Source organism: Brassica napus, chromosome C7, assembly GCF_020379485.1.
Source record: "Brassica napus cultivar Da-Ae chromosome C7, Da-Ae, whole genome shotgun sequence".
NCBI classification, from domain to species: domain Eukaryota; kingdom Viridiplantae; phylum Streptophyta; class Magnoliopsida; order Brassicales; family Brassicaceae; genus Brassica; species Brassica napus.
The window spans coordinates 22,791,597-22,804,321 of record NC_063450.1 but is presented as its reverse complement, the minus strand read 5'-3'; the positions used below and the strand labels follow the sequence as shown (position 1 = coordinate 22,804,321).

At 38.9% G+C, this 12,725-nt stretch overlaps 1 protein-coding gene across 1 annotated transcript; it reads left to right on the top strand.

Moving 5' to 3' along the window:
• Window positions 1-7,142: 7,142 nt before the first annotated feature.
• LOC106425395 lies at window positions 7,143-12,708 on the top strand. Its single transcript, XM_048763548.1, has 6 exons — window positions 7,143-8,983; window positions 9,083-10,697; window positions 10,833-11,458; window positions 11,543-11,830; window positions 11,906-12,011; window positions 12,097-12,708. Exons 1-6 carry the CDS (start codon window positions 8,955-8,957, stop codon window positions 12,706-12,708), a joined length of 3,276 nt encoding a protein of 1,091 aa, XP_048619505.1. The 5' UTR covers window positions 7,143-8,954.
• The last annotated feature ends 17 nt before the right edge of the window (window positions 12,709-12,725 follow it).

The following is a 12,725-nucleotide window of genomic DNA, read 5'->3' as shown; positions in this document are numbered from 1 at the left end:
ATGCAAAACTAACTCGTTTATCCTAGACGACTTACTGGTAAGTCGTCTAGTTTTTTTTTTAACAAACAAAGCTGGACGACTTACTTGTAAGTCGTCCTATTTAAAATTCAATTGCAAAAATGACCTGTTTGTACGACTTACTGGTAAGTCTTCCAGACGACTTACTGGTATGTCGTCTGCGTCAATGTTTAGTAAACTTTCATTTTCTCTATGTTTACTAATGTGTTTTATTTTGAATTTTTGTAGATGATGCGTCAGTTACATGCAGTGTATGGAGAATGCTTGTTGAAAGATTGCCATTGGGATTTTGTGGTTGATAATGTCAAAGGTGCGAGAATCATTTTTTTGGGGGAAGGTTCGACACATGCTGAACTTCTTGCAATGGCTCAAGAAGATTATAACCTGGATATGAGCACTGAATCTGTGGAGATAACCAACTCATTACCAGCAGAAATGATGCAGGCTCCAGACACCCCTCCAATTCATGTTACAAGTGATAGACACGTTCAAAACTTGCTCGAGATAACCAAAACGCATGGAGTACGGCTTTGTGTATCAAGCCGTAGCAAGGTGGAAACGGTTTCAGAGTTCAGGGAAGAAGATGATGAAGCTGATGAAGCTGATGAATGTTTTGAAGATGATGATGATGATTTGGTTGAAGATGACAATCATGATGGGGAGGAGGGCGATGGGGAGGAGGACGATGGGGAGGAGGATGCTGGTATCTATATTGTTGCTGAAGCGGACGAGAATGGTGAGGATTACAGTGTTTATGGAAAGGTTGAAGATGAGGATGAGGAAGATGATGATATGTATTTTGAAGATATCAAAAAGATTGAAGGAGGAAGATCGAATGGTAACAGTATCTATGTCAACCAGAGTTTTGTTAGCAAGGATGCACTGCTTTCAGAGCTGCGGTTGACAGCAGTGAGGTTTAGGTTCTCCTTTAGAATATACAAGTCAACGAAAACTCTCTTTGTGACAACATATCCGGTTAGTGGTTGTCAATGGAAGGTCAGAGCGAGTGTGAAACATGGGACAAACACATTTTGGGTAACAAAGTATGTGGAAAAACATACATGCTTAGTGGGAGACCGACTCGGTCAGCGGAGACACTATACTCCGAAGTATGTTGGTAGGCTTTTCATTGATCGTGTTGGAATCATTGATGGGTTGAATCCGCATCATATCACTGATGTAATGAAGAACATGTTTGGCATGACGCTTGATTACACCACTTCATACAGAGCACTTTTATATGCACAAACATTGGTGAGAGGATCAGCAGAAGATGGGTATTCGCGTCTGCCATCATATCTCGAGCAAATCTCCTTAGCAAATTCCAATTCTATCACGGCTATAGAACTTGATTCTATCAATAGATTTAAGTATCTATTTCTCTCCTTTGGAGCTTCTATCAAAGGTTTTATGTATCAGAGAAGGGTCATTGTGGTGGATGGGACTCACCTAAATGGGAAGTATGGAGGTGCTATGTTAGTTGCAGCCGCACAAGATGGGAATTTTCAGATATTTCCATTGGCTTTTGGGATCATAGATGCTGAAGATGAACCTTCTTGAGAATGTTTTTTCACAAAATTGGCTAGTTGTGTATCTGATGAGCAGCCTCTGGTGATAGTCTCTGACCGGCACACGGCCATTAAAAGTGCGTGTGATAAGGTGTTTCCTTGGGCAACCCGAGGAATATGTTATTATCACCTTCAAGATAACATTGTCAAAAAGTATAAAGGGAAACATCTCTTGTACTTGGTGAAAGGTGATGCTTATGCTCATACGGTTTCAGATTTTGACCGGTACATGGCTGAGATACGGAGTGCAAACCCGGACCTTGCAACATATTTGGAGAATGCCGACGTCAGCCTATGGTCAAGGGTTTATTGTCAGGGGGACAGGTACAACATAAAGACAAGCAACATCGCTGAATCTATTAATTCCGCTCTGAAGCGAGCTAGAGGATTTCCGGTTCAGTTCCTGTTGGAGTTCATAAGGGAGAAACTCGGAAAGTGGTTTTAGAAAAGGAGAGAAGATGCTTTGAGTCTCCCAACTCAACATAGTCGAGGTGTTGAATACTTGCTTGCTGTTCGATCGGAGATAGCGGATACGATGACGGTATAACCAATTGATGGATGGAGATTCTTTGTGAAAGGTGGGAAAATGGACTGGAACATCTGCTGGTTTGCATATCTCCACACTTGTATGTCCAGTGTACTCAAAGGATTTTCTGTTTGCAGGATACTCAGAGAATATATATCCTTGTGTTGGACAACAAGTTGAGGAACGCACATGCTTTCCTCCGGATGTAAAGCGTGGTCCGAGAAGACAGAAGAAATCAAGATGGCAATCTTGGTTGGAGCTATCCAGGATGAGAGGACGCAAACCCCGGAAGCAACACAGGGTTTATAGATGCTCAAAATGCAAGGAAACTGGCCATACGAAACCACAATGTAAGTCGTCCAGTGATTAGTCTTCCAGAAGACCTTCCATTAAGTCGTCCAGAAGGTCGTCCAGTTAGTCGTCCAGGGCTTTTTCTTCCAGAAGACCTTCAAGTTAGTCGTCCAGTGATTAGTCTTCCAGAAGACCTTCAATTAAGTCGTCCAGAAGGTCGCCCAATTACTCGTCCAGGGTTTTTTCTTCTAGAAGACCTTCAAGTTAGTCGTCCAGTGTTTAGTCTTCCAGAAGACCTTCAATTAAGTCGTTCAGAAGACCTTCAATTAAGTCGTCCAGTTAGTCGTCCAGTGTTCAGTCTATGTACTAAAAATTTGTGTTATGAACTTATCTGTGTCAACTCCTTTGTCAAATTGCACTACCAAACAAATTTGAGATGGTCTTGCCCTTTATATTATCCGAAATATAGTTACAAAAGGTCACTGCTCAGAAGACTTTCCAGACTACTTATAGTTAAGTCGTCCAACATTTCAGACGACTTAACTATAAGTCTTCTGCGCAGAATATAGTTACAAAATAGGGATCAAGTTCAAATACAAAATAGGGATCAAGTTCAAATTCAAATACACACATCAGCCTAATCTATCATACAAAATAATCTAACGTGGCCTGTTAATCACCCGTCATACGCACCCAGGTTGTCATCCATGTCCTTGTTTTCGAATTCATGCGCGTCAGGAAGCTCTTGAAATATATCCACCGCCATCTTATCCCTCATACTCTTCCCGTTGGCCTTAGCAAAGTCTTTTTTACTAAACTCTATCCCAAGAGCATGACATTCAATGTACTTTAGAGTGTACACGCCACAATCACCAGCTCGGGCCGGAGGTATATTGGTCGGTCTCTCATATGTGAATGGCTCCAGGCTGTATTGGGCACGTTGTTCGTCTGAGGAAGCGCACTCAACAAGCAGATAAGGGACCATGTAGAGAAAAGACTCCTTTACCACATCGAGTTCTTCTGGGGAGATACTGGAACAAATGCTGTCAAAGACGACTATGTGCCTCTTAGGGATCAATATCCACATAGCAATCCAATGAGTGTCGGCGAAGTTCACTGGCGCATAGATATCATCAATATCCGTCCCCCAAACCTTGTTCGATTGGCAAAATGATGGTATAGTGCCTGCATAATAATTCCACGCCCCAACAGGGAGTCTTCTTCCTAAACCGTTCTGATCGGGCTCCGAGTCCTTAAAATCCTTGAAGTTGAATCTCCATTGCTGAGCAAAGAGATGATCAAGGAAGCACATTCTCTCGTTCCCGCGTTTGTCCCATTAACACTTTCACTCTGCAATATACAAGATGGGTTTATACAATAATAACAAATATCAATTTCAAACTATAATAACCAATGAGTGTCTTCAAACATGAAACAAAATACATATATAAAATCCATACACTATAAACAAAGCACACATGTTCTGACATACAAGAAACAAAGCAAATGCAACTTTTCAGTTCTTATTCTTAAGACTTTGTCTAGTCAATCTCTTGTTGGCAGAGGATTCGTTACTAACCCCGGGTTCGAGCGTCGGTTTAGGTGGAGAGGTAGTGTTTTGAGATGATGTCCCTTTTCGTTTTGTGGTGATACCAACCTTCTTCTCCACAGCTTCCACCCTTTCCGACAGATACTTGATCTCCTTAAGGCACGTCCCAAACCCTTCCCTCATGGCATCAGCTATGTCCTTGAATATGGTTTTAATATCCTCTTTGGTCAACCCACCAACAGTCGTAGTCACCTCTTCACTAGCCTCTGCAGCTGCCTCTTCACTAGCCTCTGCAGCTGCCTCTTCACTAGCCTCTGCAGGTGCCTCTTTACGAGCTTTCTTCCGAGGTCTTGGACTGTCTTCCTTCACTACCATTTTCTTCACTGGACTCACAACCTCCGGCTTTGTATTGACCCAAGTACCGATGAATTCCCAGCAATCCATGGTCCAGTTCCACGGTTTCTTCACAAACATGAGTTTAATTATGTTCTCCGCGAGCGTGTCCTTAACATCAAACTCCCATTTTGGAAACATTTCACCAATGTCCTTTTGAACAAAGTTGATCACCCTAGTCTGCAGTAAATAGAAGATATGAACTTAGATATTTGACGGATTAAGAAAGATGGAAAGAAAAGACTTGACAGACGACTTATAATTAAGTCGTCTGGAAAGTCTTCCAGCTGGACGACTTAGTAGACGACATATAATTAACTCGTCTGGAAAGTCTTCCAGCTGGAAGAATTAGTAGAAGACTTATAATTAAGTAGTCTGGATAGTCTTCCCAGACGACTTAATTATAAGGCTTCTACTAAGTCATCCAGCTGGAAGACTTTCCAGACGACTTAATTATAAGTCTTCTACTAAGTCGTCTAATTGGAAGACTTATCAGACGACTTAATTATAAGTTTTCTGCGAAGTCGTCCAGATTGAAGTAAATACCTGACTGAAGATAGCCTCTTTAAACTGTCTGCATCCTTTGCGACCCTTGTAAGCCAGTATCGGTGGAGACGGATTGTTTGGGAGAGGATTACCAAAAGTAGCACCCAATTCCGGAAGAGCTGTGTACACCCAGACCTGGAGAGCTTGCGAAAACCCATTAATAGTGTAACAACCCGAAATATCTCTGCCCTTCACAGAGTCCATCAGCACGTTAAACGCGACTCTCCCCCATGGATAATTCTCAAACCGTTCTAGCTCCATCACTAGCCTTGCCAGACTAACCCGTGTAGGGGTTGAATACTTTCTCCCTTCAATGTATCCAGTGAAGATGGCAAGGTACGCGAGCCACTTGTGATCATCCCAAGACCACCCTTCGCATCTCTCAAGTGCTGCTATTATCTCCTGAGTAGATGGCCCAGCTTCGACATGAACTCCCAGCATCTCCCAAAAAGAAGTCAACTCCTTTGTAACAACAGAGTGAGGTCTCTCAAGGTCCTCGATGTACTCGCAGCTTAGACCAGTGAGGTTTTCAAACTCTAACAGTGAAAACCTCACAGGTTCTGGACCAACGAGACTCCACAGCTCATACTTCTTCTTTATGTCCAGCTGGAAACCGAGCATGTAGTGAACCAGCCTTGAAGCCCAATCAAATCCCAGCTCTTGGAACTTGATGAAAACTCCCAACTTCGACTCCTTCAGCTCTTCATATTCGTCATCATGAAGAGCTTTCTTTAAAGCAACATGCAACGTCCAACAAGTATGATACGAAATGCTATGCACTGCGGGGGGCTCTTCCCCTAATGTATATATCCTACGGGGGAGTTCTGGCATCTCCATTTTTTTTGCCTGCAAAACAATCAAAGACAACCATCTCAAACAATCAAAGACTTATAATTAAGTCGTCTGGCAAGTTTTCCAGCTGAAAGACTTATAATTAAGTCGTCTGGAAAGTCTTCCAGCCTTTCCAGACGACTTAAATGTAAGTCTTCCAAGACTTCCAGTTTTATGTTCATCTTTTCCTTAATCAATCACTCGACAGTAAGAGATATAACTTACCGGCGGCGGAGTTCAACGAGACGCCTCTGAGAGAATGTGCGCTAGGGTTTCCTCTCGGATCTTAAATAGAGGAAGCGGCTGTGAGAACGGTGGTGAGAACGACGGTGATAACGGCGGAGAGATAACCGGTGGTGAGAACGAGGGTGATAACGGCGGAGAGATAAACGGCGATGAGAACGATGAGAACGATGGATTAGAGAGAATCGACAGAAATCGCCTTCGAAATCGCCTTTGAGAGAAACGACTTTAGGGTTTTCTAATTTTCGATAAACAGTGAAAAAAATACCTTATATATGGCCGGTAAATAATCCGGTTAGGTTTAAAAGTACATTGTAAAATTAAAGGTTTGGTCCGGTTTGGACGACTTACTAGTAAGTCGTCTGTTGAATACTGTACATCAGACGACTTACTAGTAAGTCATCCTAGACCCTAAATTTAACCACTAAACTAAATTGACTAAATTAACTAACTAACCACGTTATAAACCCGTAGTTATACTTAAATAGTGTTTACTATACACAGAAATAAACACACTTAGGTAAATTTTAAAGTTTTCAAAAAAACATTTATGCATTCCAAAATCTAACCCTAAGAACACATACAATACTACAACATATGTTGGCAAAACCTAAACCAAAGAATATCATGACTCACTACTTTCACTCATCTATGTTGAAAACAATTAACTTTTGTTATATCTTAATTTATATCTCTTAAAACATATGTTAATTACATGATTTCAATTTTTCACTTATCAAAATATTTTTTACAAAAATTTTAAATTATTTCTAAGTAGAACTAGTCCAGATGACTTACGGGGGTTAGAAACGTAAAAATATTTCGGTTTTTTTGTTTGTTCACAAAGGGTTGGTTGTAATTTCAATAGTCTTTTAGGTTACTTTTGCATTTGATTCAAGTTTGGGTTTACTTTTGTGTTTGAAATCAAGTTGTGAGTCATATTTGGCAATTTTTCCAACTTTAAAACTTCAAATTTGAAATTTTTGAAGAGTGAAACTCTATATTTGAAGTTTCACTATTCAAAATTTCAAATATGAATTGAAGTTTCATATTTTTATTTGCATTTTGGTCCTTACAATCACACATCACCTTTATGATTCATAAATATTTTCTCGTTTATTGTTTTAATCCTTAAAAAATTATATCTCATAAATATTTTAAATTTTGTTTACAGATTTTAAATTTTACACATAAAATTAAATAAAACTTTAAAATAAGATTTAAAATATTTTAAGCTTGATTTAGACAACGATAATATATAAAAAAAAAACTTAACAAAAATATTTAAAAAAAATATTACATGAAGACATAAATATTACACAAATTTAAATATTACAACAATACTAATAGTCAGACAAGTTTGATCTGGAACCTTCAAAATTTTCAAATATTGTCCAAATTTTTTTGTGTAACTGAAGATGATTGTTGTTGTTGTTTTTGATGTCTTTTTCGTACAATTTTTTTTTGTTCATATCGAATATATTCACAAGTATTAATATCATCGAAAAGAAATTAGTATTTTATAAATAGTTTATCTTTCTCTTTTACTTTCTTGTTCCGATCTCTTGTATTTACAAGTATCAATATTACCCGATTTCATAAACTTTTAGCTCGTAATCTACAAAGTAAAACTGAGGAGAGCCATTTTTACTTCGAAATGCACTAATAGATCGTATATGCATAACGAAAATCATTTTATGAATTAATATGACATTTTGTTTGAAGCTTAATATTAATTAAGTTATTTTTATTTAAATTTTTAAATTTTAATAGAATATTTTATTAATTAATATTGTTGTAATATGTTTATATATGTGCTAGTTATTTACAAAAGTTTTATGAATTCAAATTAGTTATGACAAATATAAGGACCATATTATAAAATATAAATAGTTTTGAAGTTGAGTTTGAACTTTTACTTTTGGAGAAGAACACCTTTAAACTTCAAATATGGAGTTTTGGAAACTTTAAAATAGAGTTCCTTTTTGGAGATGTTGTTATAATTGAGACATTATTCTGGATATATATACAAGAAGACATCTATCATTCTCTGCATACGGTGATACGGGTCGAGAAAGAATGGGAAAAATAGAGAAAGAGAAGTAGTTTGTGTGGTTCTGTTGTGTGTAGTTTCATGTGAGAGGCCTAAGAGAAGTTAATCACCTATCTTGTTAAAAGATAGAAGCTAGGAGCCACAGATGCAATAAGAGACTGTACACCATAACGCCAAGCCTTTCTTGAGGACAGCTCATTAATACTCTTCCACCTGAGACCCTGCATTGCAGACAAATCAAAAAACGATCCTCACTCAATAAGAAAAACCAATTTGGAACCACATTTACGATCCACTACAGGAAATTGGGGTAGTGATAGCATAATATAGTAGCGTTTAAGTGTGTTTTGCTACGGTTTATATTTTAGTAGCGTTTTGCTTTTTCTAAATGCTACTGATAAGTTTTCAGAAAAACGAGTTTCTCGCGTTTAGTTATCAATAGCACTTTTTTGAAACAAACGCTACCTATGTGAAGCGCGGAAACGTAATTAGTTTGAGCGCCTAAGACTTATCGAAAATTAGAAGCCATTTTCAGACCCCCTCCATAGAAGCTTCATGAACCATTCTTTCCCTCTAACTCTCATTTTTTTCAGATTCCCTCCATCGAACTTTCAGTCTCCATTGAACTTTCAGTCTTCATCTTTTTCTCCCTCTCGTTTCAATCTCCTCCTCTAAACTTTCAGTTTTTGAGATTTCCGTCACTCTCCTCCTCGGTAGCCGAAGAATAAGCTCTAATTAAGGTTCGTCAATCTTAGCGATTGTTTGTTCTCGTTATTTAGGGTTAGAGGGTTTAGATTCGTCGAGCTAATTTCATGTTTCTTTCTTAAAAAAATTAGGGTTCTTTTTTTCTGTTTCTCGATTTTTGTTCTATTAGATACTGATTCTCGAAAACCATCTCGATTTTTTGCATTGACACTGTGAAATTGGAGCTGTAATATGGACAAGTTCTGGGTTTGGCTTCCAAGGTATGTTCAAATCTTTTACGCTTGACTATTTCGTAAATGCAAATTAGTTTTTGCAATTGAAGTTTATTTAATCTTTTATGCTTGCTTGATATATTACAGGGCCAGCAATGATTATGAAAAGGGGGCAACTGATTTCGTGAATAAGTCAGCGTTGAGGTTGGGTAATCCTCTTCAAATCTCATGTCCCTGTGTCGACTGTCGGAACATGTGTCACCAAAATCTCAACACAGTCGTGGAGCATTTAGTCATAAGGGGGATGGATAAGAAGTACAAGAGGAATGATTGTTGGAGTGTTCATGGAGAGATAAGAAAGACGCAGACAGATGAGTTTGAAAGTGTTGACCACTTAGAAGCATACGAGTTGTTTAGAACTGCATTCTCTGTTGCTGAAGACAATCCACAAACCGGAGAGCAACCAGAAGTATTTAAAGGTGAAGAAGACTCTGAGTTCAAGAAGAAATTGCAGGATGCAGAAACTCCACTCTACTCCAGCTGTCCCAACTACAGTAAGATATCTGCAATCATGGGATTGTATCACATAAAAGTTAAGAGTGGGATTTCAGAGAATTATTTTGATCAGATTTTGACATTGGTACAAGACATGCTGCCTCAAGGGAATGTCCTTCCAAAGTCCACAGGCGACATCAAGAAATTTCTGAAGATATTTGGGTTTGGTTATGATGTTATTCACGCTTGCAAGAATGATTGTATTCTTTTTCGGAAGCAGTATGAGGATATGGATAGCTGCCCAAGATGTGGTGCTTCAAGATGGGAAGTTGATAAGCGTACGGGGGAAAATAAGATTGGGATTCCAGCAAAGGTACTACGGTATTTTCCTATCAAAGAAAGACTGAAGCGGATGTTTAGATCAAAGAGGATGGCTAAGGATTTGCAATGGCATTTCAGCAATGGTAGTGAAGATGATACCATGCGACACCCGGTGGACTCACTGACTTGGGCTCAGGTTAATGATAAATGGCCAGAGTTTGCTTCTGATCCGAGAAACCTTCGCCTTGGACTATCTACAGATGGTATGAATCCTTTTTCCATTCAGAACACAAAGTACAGCACATGGCCAGTCTTCTTGGTAAACTACAATATGCCTCCCAGTCTGTGCATGAAGGCAGAGAACATAATGTTGAGTCTCCTCATCCCTGGTCCAGCTGCACCAAGCAACAACATCGACGTTTATCTTGCTCCATTGATAGATGATCTGATTGACTTGTGGAATGAAGGTATACAGGCATATGACTCATTATCCAATGAGAATTTCACACTCCGAGCTATTCTGTTGTGGACTATCAGCGACTATCCAGGTTTGGGGACACTTGCTGGTTGTAAAGTGAAAGGGAAACAGGCGTGTACTGTATGTGGAAAGGATACACCTTTCAGGTGGTTGAAATTTAGTCGAAAGATGGTTTATTTGGGCAATAGGAGCCGACTGAGGCCAGGGCACCCTTACCGACGCCGCAAAGCATGGTTTGACAATACTGTAGAGGAAGGGACTGCAAGCAGAATTCAAACCGGATCTGACATATTTGAGATGCTCAAGGACTTGAAGAATGATTTTGGAAAACCTTTAGAGAAGAAAGGCAAGAAGAGAAAATCTACTGTGGATGAAGATGATGAGATTGGAGGTGAAGAATATGAAGAAGATACTGACCAATGGAGGTGGAAGAAACGGTCAATTCTATTCGACTTACCTTACTGGAAGGTAGTACTTTCTCAATATCACTGTGATTGAACTATATATATATATATATATATATATATATATATATATATATATATATATATATATATATATGTTTACCACGTTCTAACCGTTTCTAATTATTTCATGTATTAGGATATGCCAGTACGTCATAACATTGACGTAATGCATGTGGAAAAGAATGTGTCTGACGCCATACTATCCATGTTGATGCATAGTGCAAAGTCAAAAGATGGTGTTAAAGCTAGGCAAGATTTAGAAGATATGGGGATTCGCAGCTCCTTACACACTGAGGTACGTGGAAAAAGGACATACCTACCTCCAGCTTCTTATTGGTTGACGAAGGATGAGAAGAAGATATTTTGCAAGAGGTTATCTGAATTCAGAGGACCAGATGGCTATTGTGCTAATATTGCAAATTGTGTTTCCATGGATCCTCCTCAGATTAATGGTTTAAAGTCACATGATCATCATGTTCTTCTGCAAAACTTATTACCTGTTGCATTGCGAAAATTGCTTCCTAAAGGTCCTAAGATTGCAGTGACTAGATTATGCAACTTCTTCTGCAGACTGTGTCAGCGTGTGATTGATCCTGAAAAGCTACTGGAACTAGAGAGTGAGCTTGTTGAGACAATGTGTCAGATGGAGCGGTTCTTTCCCCCATCACTCTTTGATATAATGTTCCACCTCCCTATACATCTAGCTAGAGAGGCACGCTTGGGAGGGCCAGTACACTTTAGATGGATGTATCCATTTGAAAGGTAATATTATTTTGTTTACCTCTTTCAATATTATCTTTGTTGTGATAAATATTTGACAAGAGCTGTTATTTTTTTGATCTTTAGGTACATGAAAACACTTAAGTCCTACGTTAAAAATTTTGCACGACCAGAAGCATGTATGGCTGAGGGTTACATGGCAGCAGAATGTATTGCCTTCTGCATGGAATTTCTTCAAAAATCTGTACCAGTTAATCAACCTGCGAGTCGTAATGAAGATGTTGATTTAGATGATGACATCCTTGAAGGCCGTCCAATCCAGAGATCCAAAGATGTTCTACTTTCTGATAAAGAGCGAGACATCGCACATAGATATGTTCTAATGAACACAACAGTTATGGAGCCATATATTGAGTAAGTGGATAAATTGAATACGTAATATTTATGATTGTATATGTGTGTTTATATTTATTGTTACTGCTATGTCAGTATGCATTTGGAAGCGTTGCAAGAGAAAGATCCTCGTTGTCGGCAAAATCAGACTCTGTTATGGAAGTTACATGTGGAACAGTTTACACAATGGGTAAAGGATAAGGTATATGTAGCAGTGGACATGGAGTTTTCTTTACTCACTTTTATTGTTTTTAGCACTAACACCATCTTATCTCTGTTGTCATCAGATTTATTCTAACCCAGAGGAGCAGTCGAAAAAGCTAAAATGGTTAGCATTTGGACCAAGAAATTCAGTTGCAAGGTACAAAGGCTTAATCATCAATGGACATCGCTTTCAGATAGAGTCGCTAAAGAGGAAGACTCAGAACAGTGGGGTAGCATATGATGCTTTCAGTATGTGTAGATCGAGTGCAAAAGATAGTAAACATATGGCAGATATAGTATCCTACTACGGAGTGATAGAAGAGATTATACTACTCGACTACCATATGTTCCACGTCCCACTCTTCAGGTGTAAGTGGGCCAACAAAGGGCATGGTTTGAAGGTGGAAGATGGTTTTACGGTTGTGAACTTCCACTTAAGCCAAGCAGCATTCCAAAAAGATCCATACATTCTGCCGTCACAAGCAAAGCAAGTGTTTTATTCGATTGATGACTCTTCTGATTGGTCTGTGGTTATGAGGGCACCACCTAGAGGGTATCACGAGTTAGAGACAGAAGAAGGGTTTGCTGCTCCACCAGTATTCGTCGAGGAGAATGAAGATTTGGGAAATGATTGTTCTGATGATGAGAGTTTCTGTTGTAGGGATGATTGTGAGGGGGTCTTAGTTGTGGAGTAATAGGGATATGACTAGTA

Bases quoted from the DNA above. Each gene is read 5' to 3' on its own strand.
- LOC106425395 (XM_048763548.1), top strand. From the start codon at position 8,955: ATGGACAAGTTCTGGGTTTGGCTTCCAAG. The intron at 8,984-9,082 runs GTATGTTCAAAT...GATATATTACAG, and splicing joins TTCTGGGTTTGGCTTCCAAG to GGCCAGCAATGATTATGAAA. The intron at 11,459-11,542 runs GTAATATTATTT...TTTGATCTTTAG, and splicing joins TGGATGTATCCATTTGAAAG to GTACATGAAAACACTTAAGT.